We start from the raw sequence: 15,292 nt of genomic DNA, 5'->3' as shown, positions 1-15,292 counted from the left end.
ACAATCATCATTTACACATTGTGTTCAAATCTAGTTCAAGATAATTTTCGAAGAAAGCAAAAAAAAAAACCAGAACAGTATAAAATGATGACTTAGGGACAGTTATTTTGTTTTTTTTTTTTCATTTTCTTGGTATTTTTTTCGAAATTTTCTTTTTATTTTGTTGTTGTTGTTGTCGTTGTTTCGTTTTCGGTTGATTTGATAGACTAATTGTTAGTTTTCATTCACAGAGCCAATGATTGTATTTCGATAATGATGAATCTATCATTCATGAATCTCGGATTTAACGATAGGGTTAATTCTATAAAATTCTATGAAAATTATTTCAGTCCTGGTGACGATGGCGTTTGATCATTAGCATTGATGCATAATTAACATTATTATCGAATGTTGTTGAAAGAAACAAAAAAATTCGATTCGATAAATCCAATCAAACATTCGTATGGTAATGCTTTTTTGAATATATGTGTGGATTATCCTCAAATCAGCTGCAATCAGGTCAACAGGTCGAGATTGGAAGGTTTATCCTGTCTCGGTGAGAAATGGGATTATTTACATATAGAAATTGATTGACATTGACATTGAATTGCTTGAAGACTACCGGATCTGTGTCCATTAATGATTATAATGATGATCATCATTAACACAGACACAAAAGAATCATTATAGAATCTTCATGCTTGAATGAAACAATTTAAACTAAATTGAAAATTTTTCCATTGAAAAAGAATCTATGTAAAGCCCTGATAAACCGAAGGAAATAAGTTAGAAAAAAAATTCCATTTCTTATAAATCCGTAATCAATTGTTAATAATCGACGATCATCATTGGACACCCTGAAAAAAAATCAGATCATTAAAATGGCTAGTTGTTGATTTATTATATTAATTTTAATACATAAAAAAAACCTCGTGTGATCATTATCATCATCGATCAATGTTGATTGGTCAATGATGATTAATAATAATTACAAAACATGTTTGGAAATAAATTGAAATGAAATCCTGGTCTGTTTCTTTTTTTTTCTATAAATGACAAGATTGATGTTTGGTGATGGTGATGATCTTGTCCACACACACACACACACACACACCGACACATAAACATGGATTTTCACTATAAAAGATAATTTTAATGACAAGGAATTCATTTTATTTCATTTGGATTGGAATTTCGAATGATTTTATTTTATTTTTTATTATTAACATACATACACAGATAATAAATCAATTTGGTTTGGGTGAAAAAAAAGAAAATTTTTGTTTTTTTTTCGAATCCGGTTCGAAAAAAAAATCACACGACTATTTCCAGCAACAAGATCATAAAATGTTATAATAGATTATCATAGTGATTTTTTTTCATTTCTCATTTTTTTTAAAACATTCATATTTCAAACATGATTTGTGGTGAACAGAATTACAATTCTGTTAAAAAATATGATGGTATTTTCCATCATCAATTTAAAAAAAAAACCGGGAGCTGCAATCATATATCATGACTACGATCAATCAAAACATTGAACATTGAATTGTGAATGACAATTTGAAGAAATCAATGATCGCAAACATTCGAATTACAATCATCATACAAGTTCAACAATTATCATATCCAACATATTGTTGTTGATGTTTATCATCATTTTTGCTGACACTAGTAGTTTGTTGTGATTCTTGTTGCTGCTGTTGTTGATAAATTTTTTCCAATATTATTTTCAAATGCCAAACACTGAATATGATTTCAGCCAATGTCATCAATAATAGTAAAAGATTGGAAATTATTTCAGGTATAAATACATGATGATACCAACATTCAATTGTGATCAAACGAAAAAGATGATTTGGCAATTGAAATGTTGTTGATAAGAATATGAATGCAATCATATATTGAATCTGAATCGAATGATGATAGGATTATATTATGTTTAAACCACAAAATTTGAAATTACAACAATACAACACACACCTTTTCCAAACGATTACCATAATATCCAGCATATAGACGGCCAAATTCAACAATGGTCAACAATGTGAATGATGCATTGCGAAGAAAAACGTAAAGGTCATCATTCTAAAATGAAGTTCAATAAAAAAAAGTGTAAGTTGAATTTTTCTTATTTTTTTTTTTTAGAATTAAATTCATTAACCTTAAAAACCTGTTGACAATATTGAATAATTTCGATTCGTTGATAATAGAAAATATGTAGAATAATCCATAAAATGAATAGAAAGATATTAAAATGTAAAAGAATCTGTAATTGTACATTGCTTTGTATCTTGTTTTTCATTCGATAATTTAAATTTGACTATGTGGTAAAGAAAAAAAAAATAAATTCAAATTGAATCCAATGATCACTATATATGAAAATAAGTAAATACCATGATGATTATTTTGATTTATCAATTGCAAATATTTTGACGGATAAGAAAAAAAAATACGACGTTCATATCATCAACAAACGATTGATATGATAAAAACAGTGGCCAACACTAAATAAATGGCATCAAGAAATGATTTCTAAGCAAATTATTCAAATCAAATTCGGTTTTGATTGAAAATAGATTTGACATTCATATCCATTCATCATTGATTGTTGATGACGATCAAATGTGTCGGTTATTTTTGTGTGTATCTCCTCGGTAACCAATGGCAACCTTAATTTAATATTTTTTTTTCTCACATTTTCAAACGAATCTAATTGAATCATTTAACGCGCGCGTTAAATTATTATTATTTGGAACACATTCTTTGTGTATGGTATCCGAGAAACCAGTGGCCACTTTTCTTTGGCTGTAGCGCGATCTTCTCATTGAATCAAGCAAGAAACAAAAAAATTTCATCCACATGAATTCATCAATGTAAACAAACAAAAAAAATTTTTTCTGTTTTTGTGTTGCCAAATTTTTTTAGAGAATTTTTTCCAAAAAAAAAAAAATGTGTGCCAAATTAATCGAAGCTTGATAATATCCGAATTTCATCTACGAACAATTGATACGAAAAGCATGACCATCATGAAAATGTATCATCAAAGCAATAATAATTGGTCATAGATATTTATTCAATCGTTTTATATGATAATCAACATTTAGCAGCTATAATTTTTATATATATTGATCTATCTAAATGATTTTGATGATCTCATTCTCATAACAAGCCAGCCATAATGAATGAAAATTTTAAAATATTACTTTTATTTACAATTTTATTTTCAATTCATCATTTACTAATAACACAACATCAATCTGTTGATGCATTTAGTGGTGATTTTTTAGGTCCCAATGATCATCGTCTTAGTCAATGGCTTAATATTAGAAATTCAACAATTGAAAATAAATCCAATGTTCTTGGTGTAACATTTTCCTATAATAAATCTTTGATTCATTTTGTTAATCTAAATGATAGCCATGAGCAGCTTACAGGTTTGTTGATAATTAATAAATTAAAAATTTTCTAATTAATGTTCAATTTCAATAGTTCATTGGGCCGGGAACAATACTCCAGTTATCATATGTTTGGCCAAAAATCGTGCAAACAGTCGCCAAAATCAATCATCATCCATATACATTTCACATGATTATGGGCGAACATTTTTAATGGCTGATTTGAAAACAAATGACAATCAATCTGCAATGATGCATACATTCTACATATCACCAATATTGAATTCATTCTACGTGTTTGTTGATCAACAAAATCAACACATCTTCATCACTAATGATTATGGTCGAACATTTAAACGAAATCGTTTACCTTTTACTCCGAAAAAATTTCAACTACATCCAACCGAACCAAATCTCAATTCTTGCACAATCATCAAATGATGTTCTATTTGTTAGTGAAGATTTTGGCATTACTTGGGAAGTAATACATTCAACTTCTACTGGTTATTTTACATGGACCATACCAAAAATTGATCCAGCTATAGATTTTCGAACGATTTTTGCACAACGTTTTGAACCTAATGGTCAATCATCTTTAATTGCATTTCCTAGTGATCATCATTTAAAACATCATTTCGTTCATACCTGGTTACCAGATGTGCAAAAAGTTTCCATCCAAAATCGTTTCATATTTGCAACTCGTCGATTGAATTTATACACACATAACAGCAACAAAAGTCATTCTATGCTTGATTTATGGATTTCTATCGATCGTCAACCATTTTTCAAAGTACAAATATTAGATTCAGATTTCGGTGATATGCTCGAACCTGTCAATTATTTTGTAGTCGATATAACCGATGTGGCCATCTTTCTTTGCGTCACTTTTCGAAATGGTCAAACAAATCTTTATATTTCAAATGTTGATTTTGATAAATTCACCTTATCTTTGGATAATATTGTCTTCTATCATCCAGAATATTCAGGACATATACCTGGATTACATTATGAAATATCTAAAGATCAAGAATTTGCCGACATACATCGTGTGGCCGGCATTCGTGGCACATATATTATTTCTAAATGGAAAAATCCACAACGTAAATCTATATCGGATATTATTACGTTGATTACATTCGATATGGGTAATCGTTGGCATACATTGAAACCACCAACAAAAGATGCATTTGGCCATCCAATCGTATGCAATATTACTCATAATAATTGTTCATTACATTTGACGCAGCGATATCTGTCAATGAATTCAAATTCAAAACCAATACTCACACGTGAATCATCGGTTGGATTTATACTTGCCACTGGTATACTTGGTGATTCATTAAAAGGCAAACAAAATCTTTATCTAAGTCTTGATGCTGGAAATACATGGCGTCAAATACTTACCGGTAATTATCTCTATGCATTTGGAGATTTCGGTAGCATCATAGTAGCCGTAGAACATTTTTCAAAAGCCGGTCCAACCAATGAACTCTACTATTCAATCGATGATGGATATTCATTCACATTGCTTAAATTTCATCCGAATAAAATTCGTGTATACGGACTATTGACAGAACCGGGAGAGAAAACGGCTACATTTACAATATTTGGTTCTGCAGAAAAACGTCATGAATGGATTGTTATTCAGGTTAGTTTTGATCATTATTTTTAGTTTGTTTGGACATACTTTATCTCATTATAAATGAATTAAAAACAGGTTAATTTTACGGAAATTTTCGACTCACCATGTCGAATGCCAACCGATTATAAAGAATGGTCACCACATGATTTTGAATCCAAATGTTTACTTGGATCTACACAAATTTTTCTTCGACGTATTCCTAGCCGAAAATGTTATAATGGCAATGAATTTGCCCGTCCAGTCTATCAGATTAATTGTCCATGTAAACATTCCGATTATGAATGTGATTTAGGTTACATGCCAGTTACTAAATCCATTGGTTTTCATTGTGAGCTTGTACACGAATCATGGCTTGAATCGATCAACTATAGCAATTGTTCACCTGGACGAATGTTTAACAAGACTAAAGGTTTTCGTAAATTACCTGGTGATACTTGCGAAGGTGGTGAAGAAGATTGGTATTCACCACATTTGCTTCCATGTCCATTCAATACAACATTAGTGCCTGAATTCATTCTATTTATTCAACGACAAGAAATATCAATCATTCCATTGAATGATTATGAATTTACTAAATTAACATTATTGCCTAAATCATTTTTAACGAATGCTATTGCAGCCGATTTTGATTACAAAAACAGTTGTCTTTATTGGTCAGATATTCATTCGAATAGAATCCTACGGTATTGTTTCGATGGTGAACAATTACAACCAGAAACATTGGTTGAAATAGGTCTGGATTCTGTTGAAGGTATTGCATTCAATCAGATTAATGGTCATTTATATTTTGTAAATGGAAACAAATCCAAAGTTGAATTAATCAACACAAGAATCAATTATGAAGGTCGAATGCGTCGAACAATTTTAAGTGATCCAAATATCAAGAAACCAAGAGGCATTGCTATTGATCCGATTGAATGTTTTTTATTTATCACCGATTGGAGTTTAACATCGGCCATCATTCGAAGTGATTTAGATGGTAAAAATGTACGCGTTTTATTCAATAGTAATGTTGTTAAATGGCCAAATGGTATTGCTGTTGATCATCAGGCCAAACGAATCTATTGGGTGGATGCTAAACATGATTATATCGCAAATTCATTATATGATGGTACAGATTTTAGATATCTTATTCGTGGTGAACAAGCACCACATCCATTTGCATTAGGCGTTTTCAAAGACATGGTATTCTATGATGATTGGGTTCTAAATAAATTAATATTGATCAGTAAAAACAATTCCACCGTACGTAAAACAATACTTGAAGATGTTTCAAGTGCAATGGATTTAAAGATTGTTACGAATCAATTTTCCAATGAAACCAATGTCTGTAATTTGAATGGTACTTGTTCACATCTTTGTATTGCTACACCGTTCAATACATATCGATGTTTATGTCCTGATGGATATATTATAACTCAAACACCAGATGGTAATGAAAAATGTTCATGTCCATATGATCGTATATTGACAGCAACAGGTGCATGTCGATCATCATCACCGAATGCGACTTGTGCATCAAATGAATTTCAATGTGATAATGGTAATTGTATATCACGTTATTGGAAATGCGATGAAGATGATGATTGTAATGATGGATCGGATGAAAAATATTGTCATAATGAACAATGTAAATTAAGAGAATTTCGTTGTAAATCATCTGGAAAATGTATACAAGATTTATGGATGTGTGATCATGAACAAGAATGTGAAGATGGTAGTGATGAAGATTTAACATTATGTGCATCATTCTATCAAAAATGTAATCCATTAACAGAATTTCAATGTAGCAATTATCGTTGTATTGATATAAGAAATGTTTGCGATTTTCTTGACCATTGCCGTGATGGTAGCGATGAAATTGGCTGTGCATATAGTAATCATTCAACCACTGAAAATATAACCCAATGTGAAGATGGACATTTTCGTTGTAATAATGGTGATTGTATCCATAAACATTGGCGTTGTGATGGTTATTTTGATTGTTTGGATAAAAGTGATGAATTAGATAATTGTACATCGGGATGTACTGAAATGGAATTCAGTTGTCCAAATAATATTTGTATCGATAAACTTTTTGTATGTGATAATGATCCAGATTGTATCGATGGAAGTGATGAAGCAAACTGTACTGATGCTGGTATCATTACCAATATTACTGGTCAAGGATCATACGATCCTGAACATGATCATACCAACAACAACAACAACAAAAATCATGATTCATCATTAAAATGTCCAAATAATTCATATCATTGTCAATCGGATAATTTTTGCATACCAATCGAATGGTTTTGTGATGGTAACAAAGACTGTATTGATGGTACAGATGAATTAGATTGTCCTGAAATAATATCATCAAACGATAAGAACGAAAATGGGTCCAACATTGAATCAACAAGCATTTTATCGAATGGCGATTTAAAATGTGGTAATAATCGATTTTATTGTTATAAATCAAATCAATGTATACTTCAACTTTTCGTATGTGATGGTCGACCGGATTGCCGTTTCAATGAAGATGAACAAAATTGTTTCAACGATACGGAAATTAAATGTCCAGAAAATTATTTTAGCTGCCTATTAAGTATTGGTTGTATACCACCAAGAAAAGTTTGTGATGGTCGCCAAGATTGTTTCGATGGAAGCGATGAATGGGGTTGTCTAAATTCCAAAGTAACTGTTGCACCTGTTTGTCTTGGATACAGTTGTAATGATGGTGAATGTATTGAATTAAATCAACATTGTGATGGCCATCATGATTGTCTTGATGGTAGTGATGAAGAAAATTGTGAACAAGCTAAAATATCTAAAGATGGATTACAAATTTTTGTACATTATGATTCAATTCGTATCGATAGTTTTACTATTTATTGGCGTGTACAATTGAAAAATATGTTCAATCATGTTTATTCATTTTTACCGGCATGGATTGATGAACATCATCATCATCATCATTCACCAGTAATAAATAATCAATCTGCTTTTAATGCCACAGATTGGACTGAGAATCAAAGCTATACATTTCAGAATCTAACACCTGGCCATACATATAAAGCATTTGTTTACTATAAATTTTTATCACCAAATTCCACTGACATTCATGAAAACGATACTCAGATATATCCATCAAATAGTTTTGTAATTGTAACAACGGAATCTATTTCACCGCCAGCACCTGATAATTTGACTGTAAAAATTGTTGAATATAATCAAGTATTGTTAAATTGGTCCATACCACTATCACCGACATCAATCAAAAGTTATCGTATATATCAAACACCACCAGATCCACCAATAACATTTGATAGTCATTCTAATCAGATTCAATTATGTTGTTTTCAAACCGGTATTAATTATACATTCTGGGTTACATCGTTAAATAGAAATCTAGAAAGCCAAAATTCAATAAAAATTCCTTTATCGATTGGATCGATTGCAGCAATCAAAAATTTTACAGCAAAAAATCATACCATCAATTCCATTGAATTATCGTGGCAATCACATCCGGAAAACATTACTAAATGGTTTATTGTCTACACTTGTGAAAAATATTTTCCTTCGTTTTCACAAAATTTAACCGTTGAAAATAATCGAATAATTGTGAACAATTTATCGCCTGGTGTGGATTATCGATTTAAATTATATCCCTATATTGATGACCAATTCTGGTTCGATGGTATCGATAATAATGTTCTGGATATACGTACATTTGGTTCACAATTACCATCTGTTTCTGTTCAATACGAGGTTTCTGGTTCAAGAATTTCTCTTTGGTGGCAAGCACCTCTTCGAAAATCCATTGAATATCTACTAAATAAGGATGATAAAAAAACAATCGAATGGGAATATGCCATATATGTTGGAGATGATGTTCAAAATCTGCGAATTTATGCCCAAACTAAAGACACGAAAATTATATTGAAAAATTTATTCAATTGTCAAATGTATACCGTACAGGTACGTCTAATCAAACCGTTTGGAATCGGTTCTGCATCATCAGACCCGCTACGAATTATAACGAAATTTGATCCAACATCACCACCGCGAAGAATTCAATATCGAGTTTCCAATGAACTGGCCACCAGATATTCAATCAATTGGAATGCTACATGTCAATCACCTATACCGGAAAAAATTGGCTATATTGTCAATGTTTATGATTTAGTCAATAAACGTTTGGATCGATTCCGATTCCAACCAAATCGTGATACATATCATTCATTTGATCTAAGCGTACATTATGGTGCAATCTATGAGATAAAAGTGGCAACAATCACCGGAAATGGCAGAATATCATCTCGATGGAGTGAGAAAACAATTTTAGAAGCACCAGCAATGCCTACAGTCACGAAACCATTTGCATATGTTAATAATAAAAATCAAATACAAGTCATTTGGAAAATGGTTGATAATTTTCCCATAAATGATGATTATAAACAGCATAGGTAAGTAATCATTTTTATTTTGTTTTCATATTGTTCCAATCATTAATGATCATTATCACACCACCAGGATCCAATATAAAGTCTATTTGCATGATGAAAAAGATGTACAAAAAGGACATTCAATACAAACAAAATCACCGCCGGCTATATTCGAAACGAAAATCAAAAAAGATCATTACTTTGTTGCCGTTTCATTAATTGATAATCATGGTTATTCGGGACCAATTTCAGAAACATATAAGCTTTACACAGAAGATTTCGGTTAGTTTGATTCATGATCATTAATATTTTGCAATTTTTTTTTATTAATAATCTACTATTTTTAGCTACAACATCAACAATAACAACATCATCATATTTATACCAATTTGGCATCAAAGAACTATTTTTAATATTCATCATTATAACCATGTCCATTTTCTTGGCATATATGGCCGTAAAAAATATTGGATCACGGCCAACAATCTTATTATCGGCTGCATTTGCCGGTAGCCGTTATAATTCTCGATTAGATTCGGCCACACTTTCATCGTATCATAATCTTCAAGGTATATTTTTTATTCAGACAAGTTACATATTTTTTTTCTAATGAAAATCTTTTTTTTTCTTTTTACTAGTCGAAGACAATCACGCCTATTCGGATGATGAACCATTGGTCATTGCCTAGATGAATTTTATAATCGACAAATTTTTTTTTTGTTTCCAGAGGCACTAAAAATGATTGTGATAACTACTAATTTTTTTTCCATATTTGAAATCATTTAGCTTTCATTTTTTTTACTGCTTTGATCAGAAAATCCCAAATAATTCATACAAATAAAATTTTATTTTGTATTTTCAATGTTTGTGTTTAGTTGTTTGGATTATTTTCATGGAAAAAAATCAACCGAAAAATATGTACTACGTATTAATACTATTTACATGGAAAAAAAATTTCCCAATCAATTATCAATTATATATACAGTATATATTATAATGATAAAGTGATGGATAATAAAATAAGGTGACTAATCAAAATTCTTGATGAAGAAAATGATGCAGCTGATGATGATTGATAATGATGATTTGATTTTTGTACTCGTGGTGCGTTCGATAATTTTTGTCGTGATTGTTGTTGTTGTTGTTGTGTTTGATCACCATCAATAATAACATGTGCATGACTATTAAAGAAATGAATACAATTTTGTTCAAAATTTTCATCACCATTTGAATGAACCATGATACCCATAGAATCAATTGGCACTATACAAAGAACATAACGATTTCCAGGTTGTAGATTATTATTATTTACAATGAATGAACGTTTTAAATAATTGACTTTCTCATTGACAAAATAATCATTAGGATTATTTTCCGATCGTAATAGAATCTGAAACGATGCAATATCTTCCACCTGATTCTGTATGAACCAAACGATACGCATCGATTCTTGTCGTCGTTTACGAAATTTATCTATTGTTCGAATACGTATTGATGATGTGCTTGTGAATTTTTTCCCATATGAATCACGTTCATTTTCATCACAATCGACCATGGTGGCACGAAGATCGACCATAAATTTATTTTTCACATACAATGGTTCGTGACATTGTAAATTTCGCCAATGTTCATATATAGTGGATTGTTTGCCCTCCAGTTTCGATTGATGGTGCTGGGAAAATATCCATGAAACTAATGTCATTATTTTGCAATCACAATGAAGATAATTATCTGTGGAAAATAAATGAGAATTATTCAATTCAATTATTATTGTATTATAAATTATTACCATCAAAATAAATTGTCAAATTTTGTTTGATCCGCTCGATTAATTCTTCATCAATATGACTTAATCGATTAGAATTAAGATTCAATTTGATTAGTGATGGTATAGCTATAATATCATCAACAAACAATGATTTAATCTTGTTGAATGATAGATCCAATTCTTTTAGTTTTCGAGGGATTGGTTGTAATACACCTTTTGAGATTTTTCGCAGATCATTTTCCGATAGATCCAAATATTCAAGCTCAGTTAGATTACCCAAAGTATTTGGATAAATTTCATTGATAATGTTACCCTTTAATGATAACCAATTCAATTTTGATAGTCCATTATCGAAATGTGATGTAAGCACCGGTATAGTATTGTAGGAAAGATCTAAATGGCGAAGTTTATATGGAATCCATGGTGAATATGGAAATGAACGATCTTTGATAATTGAAATTTGATTATGTGATATATTCAATCTTTCCAATGATAATAGTTGATCAAATAGACTATGTGTTCCATTGTCTAAATTGTTAATCTGATTATATGATAGATCCAATGTACGAAGTGAAACCAAAGTGTTGAAAACATCAGGAGTTAATTGATTCAATTCATTATGGCTCATATTTAATGCCAATAATTGCAACAATCCTTCAAAAGAGTTTTCACTGATATTCTTGATCATATTATTGCTTAAATCAAGTTCGAATAATATATTCAATGTTCCAAAGGCGTTACGACCTGTCATCAATGAATCAATAGATTTTAGAAAAAAACATGTTATTATTTTTGTTTATAAAACAATTCACATATAAATCGAATAAACAAAATTAAATGATTCGAAATGTTGATTGTGCTAATAATAATAATAATAATAATAAATAATAGACAACAAAAGAAGCAGCTAATAACATACCTAAATTTTTTAAATGATTGAAACTTAAATCAAGTTTCTGTAATGAGGTCAATGGTGCCAAGGCTCGTTGCGGTATCTCAGTCAATTGATTTCCTTTCAACGTCAATGTATTTAATGATAAACATTGTCTGAATGAATTATCATCCAGTTGACTAATGTTATTATTATCTAAATGGATGGCCAACACTGCGTTAATCATTGGAAACATATTTGATCCAATCGATTGTATTCGATTATTTTCCAAATGTAATGTATTGACAGCCATCGAAACGGTAAACATTCGCTCCAAACGATTATCATTAAGATAAATTGTTTTCACTGATAATAGATTCGAAACACCACCGTTGGATATTTCACTGATTTGGTTATGTGACAAATCTAATTCTAATAATGTTGGCAATGCTCCAAATGCATTATAGCTAATTTTACCAATCAAATTATGCGTCAATATTATCTGTCGTATGGAGACGAATTTTTCGAATACATTTCCAGATATTTCCGTTATATTATTATAGCTTAGATCAATTGTACTTAATTCATATAATTTTTTCGTTGTAAAATGTTTACGGTTGATTTCTGTTATGAAATTTCGACTTAGATTCAGCATTCGTAAACCAGTCAGATTGGCAAATATGTCGACATTCGACAGATTTCTGATTTGATTGTCATTCAATTTGAAAATAGTACAATCACATTCATCGAATATATTGGCACGAAGTGTTTCAATCTGATTATTTGACAGGTCGAGTTCGGTGATATTGCTCAATTCTTGAAATGATTTATATTCAATAGTTGATATATTATTATTGTTCAATTTTATGGCTATTTTAAACATTCGTTGAAATGAACCTTTTTTGATTTTGTTTATATGATTATAGCTTAAATCAATTAGATCAAGCCATTGCATATCTTTGAATATTTCTGTTTCCACTTCGGTCATCAGATTATGTGATAAATCAATCAATTTGATACGTGTGGTTGATGTGAATGAATTTTTAGCCAATCCTTCAATCAGATTATGGCTAGCATAAAGTTCTTTTAGGAAACGTACACCACGTAACATATATGAATCAATTTGTTTGAATTTATTGCCAGATAAATTAAGCACTTTAAGCTGTGAAACACGTCCAAAAATGGAACGAGGAAATTCTCGTAAATCATTATAGGATAAATTCAATGTGGTCACAGAAACCAGATCATTAAAATCGGATTTTCCCAATTCTTTAAAATCATTATATGACAAATCAAGATAGCCAAGTTTTTTATTAGCACGAAATTGATTTCGTTCAATTTTCTTCAAACGATTATGACTTAGATCAAGTTTTTCTAAAAATAATAATAATAAATCATTTTAAAATCGAAAAATTTTTATTTGAATTTAATTAAATGAGGTCATCATATGATTGAAAACATTTAATTACTTACCTAAAACTGTTAACGGTGTGAAAGCTGATGAATCAATTTTAGCAATTGAATTGTTTCGTAAATTCAATTCAATTAATTGAACATTCTTTTTGAAATCATTTGCTTTTATTTCGTTAATGATACGTTCTTTATTATTGATCACAGTCAATTTGGTGAGATTAGACAATTCGTTGCCGATAGCTTCAGGTATCGATATGAATCGATTACCATCCAATTGAATGGATTTAAAATTTGTATTTATATTTAAACATTCATAATCAATTGTTTGTAGATTAGAATTACGAATCGATAATGATTGAATGATTTTATCCTTAAATAATGGCCCAAATAAACGTGTAATATTAGCATTGTTGATCATCAAATGATTGATTGGTGTTTTAACATTTTCAAGTGCCAATGATATAGTGGCTAAATTGGAATTTTCACATTGTAAATCGATACCGCTAAAACCATTGCTCGTACAACGACATGGATAAAGATAGAATTGATTTTTTGGACATTTATATTCATCATTCGTATGAATGGAACAAATGCATAATATTATTATTATTATTATAAACGTTATAGTTGTAGAATTAGTCATTATGAATCATTTTTGATTTCACTGGATTTTCTTGGATGAAACTTTTTAATAAAGTTACGACATTTTCATTTAATTACCAATGATCTGATTTAACACAAATAAAATATAAGTAGAATATATTTTTTGTTTTCTAAAGCAAAAACAAAAAACTGAGTACAAAATCGTTGTCCATTGTGTTGTTGAAATGATGATGATAATAACATGATCATAGTGTGAAAGAAAGAAAAAACACAAACATTGGCTACGAAAACAAAACACACACACACACACAATGATAATAATAATGTTCTGGAATTTTGACTACTCGGCTAAATGAATGAATGATTGGAAGCGGTTTTTGAAATGAATATGATGATGGCAGGATCCGTTGCTTCGAATGCTTCATGTAGTGGTTAAACGCATAACAACAGCAACAGGTTGACCTTATTCATTTTCTCATTTTCGAATGGAAAAAAATATTTTTCATTCTCTTTTTCTCGTTGATCTTGTGTTTTGAATGAAACTAGTTTTTTTTGTTTCTTATTTCTCTCGTTTATCCAAGTCCAAAACTTGTGAAACTATGCCGCCGATCTACCATCATCAACATCGACAACAATAATATTATAAATCTATGAAATAAACGTAAATGAGAATTATATCTAAAAAAAGAAAATTCATCAAAACTCCATTACCGGCAAATGGCAACAAATCATCAGGATTATGATGTTGATGAAAATGATGATTAGAATATGGAAATGATACGTTTCGTTTTAGTTTTCGTAAATCGACCATTTCGTTTTTTTTTTCTTCATAATGGATTTGTATGGGCCATTAAATCGATCCATACCAACGATTACGATGATGATGGCAATACGATCATTGACAACTTTTTGGATATTTAATGACATTTTTTTCAATAAATCCATTTTGATGAAATGATTAGCACCCTGGAAAAATTTCAAAATTTTTTATTTGATTTTTTTTTCGTCTTCATTGAAGTGAAATATCGAAACCTGTGGCTAAAAATTGAATTGAATCAAATGACAATTTTATCAGACGATTTGCATAACTTCAATCATCATGAACATACCTTCAATGGACATTGGTCAATTTCATCATCATGGTATTTGGTAAAAAAAAAATTTTGAAATCAAATTGAAAATGATAATATT

The 15,292-nt window shown here is 30.1% G+C and overlaps 3 protein-coding genes across 3 annotated transcripts; 1 reads left to right on the top strand and 2 right to left on the bottom strand.

Annotated features, from left to right (window-relative positions):
* Nucleotides 1–454: 454 nt before the first annotated feature.
* Nucleotides 455–2,514, bottom strand: LOC124496724 (transmembrane protein 17B-like). Its single transcript, XM_047060284.2, has 6 exons — nt 2,376–2,514; nt 2,144–2,302; nt 1,963–2,067; nt 898–1,889; nt 602–836; nt 455–527 (listed from the first exon to the last, which is right to left on the bottom strand). Exons 1-4 carry the CDS (start codon nt 2,376–2,378, stop codon nt 1,593–1,595), a joined length of 564 nt encoding a protein of 187 aa, XP_046916240.2. The 5' UTR covers nt 2,379–2,514; the 3' UTR covers nt 455–527; nt 602–836; nt 898–1,592.
* Nucleotides 2,515–2,535: 21 nt separating this feature from the next.
* LOC124496636 (uncharacterized) lies at nt 2,536–10,308 on the top strand. Its single transcript, XM_047060172.2, has 6 exons — nt 2,536–3,416; nt 3,472–5,025; nt 5,095–9,467; nt 9,535–9,728; nt 9,794–10,015; nt 10,085–10,308. The coding sequence occupies exons 2-6, from the start codon at nt 3,712–3,714 to the stop codon at nt 10,132–10,134; spliced, it is 6,153 nt and encodes a 2,050-aa protein (XP_046916128.2). The 5' UTR covers nt 2,536–3,416; nt 3,472–3,711; the 3' UTR covers nt 10,135–10,308.
* LOC124496643 (uncharacterized) lies at nt 10,275–14,725 on the bottom strand. Its single transcript, XM_075733054.1, has 4 exons — nt 13,559–14,725; nt 12,134–13,459; nt 11,236–11,958; nt 10,275–11,177 (listed from the first exon to the last, which is right to left on the bottom strand). The coding sequence occupies exons 1-4, from the start codon at nt 14,139–14,141 to the stop codon at nt 10,438–10,440; spliced, it is 3,372 nt and encodes a 1,123-aa protein (XP_075589169.1). The 5' UTR covers nt 14,142–14,725; the 3' UTR covers nt 10,275–10,437.
* Nucleotides 14,726–15,292: the final 567 nt, after the last annotated feature.

This window comes from Dermatophagoides farinae, chromosome 7 (genome assembly GCF_024713945.1).
Source record: "Dermatophagoides farinae isolate YC_2012a chromosome 7, ASM2471394v1, whole genome shotgun sequence".
Lineage (NCBI taxonomy): Eukaryota > Metazoa > Arthropoda > Arachnida > Sarcoptiformes > Pyroglyphidae > Dermatophagoides > Dermatophagoides farinae.
Note: the sequence above shows the minus strand (reverse complement) of the source record. Positions and strands in the feature narration are given on the sequence as shown.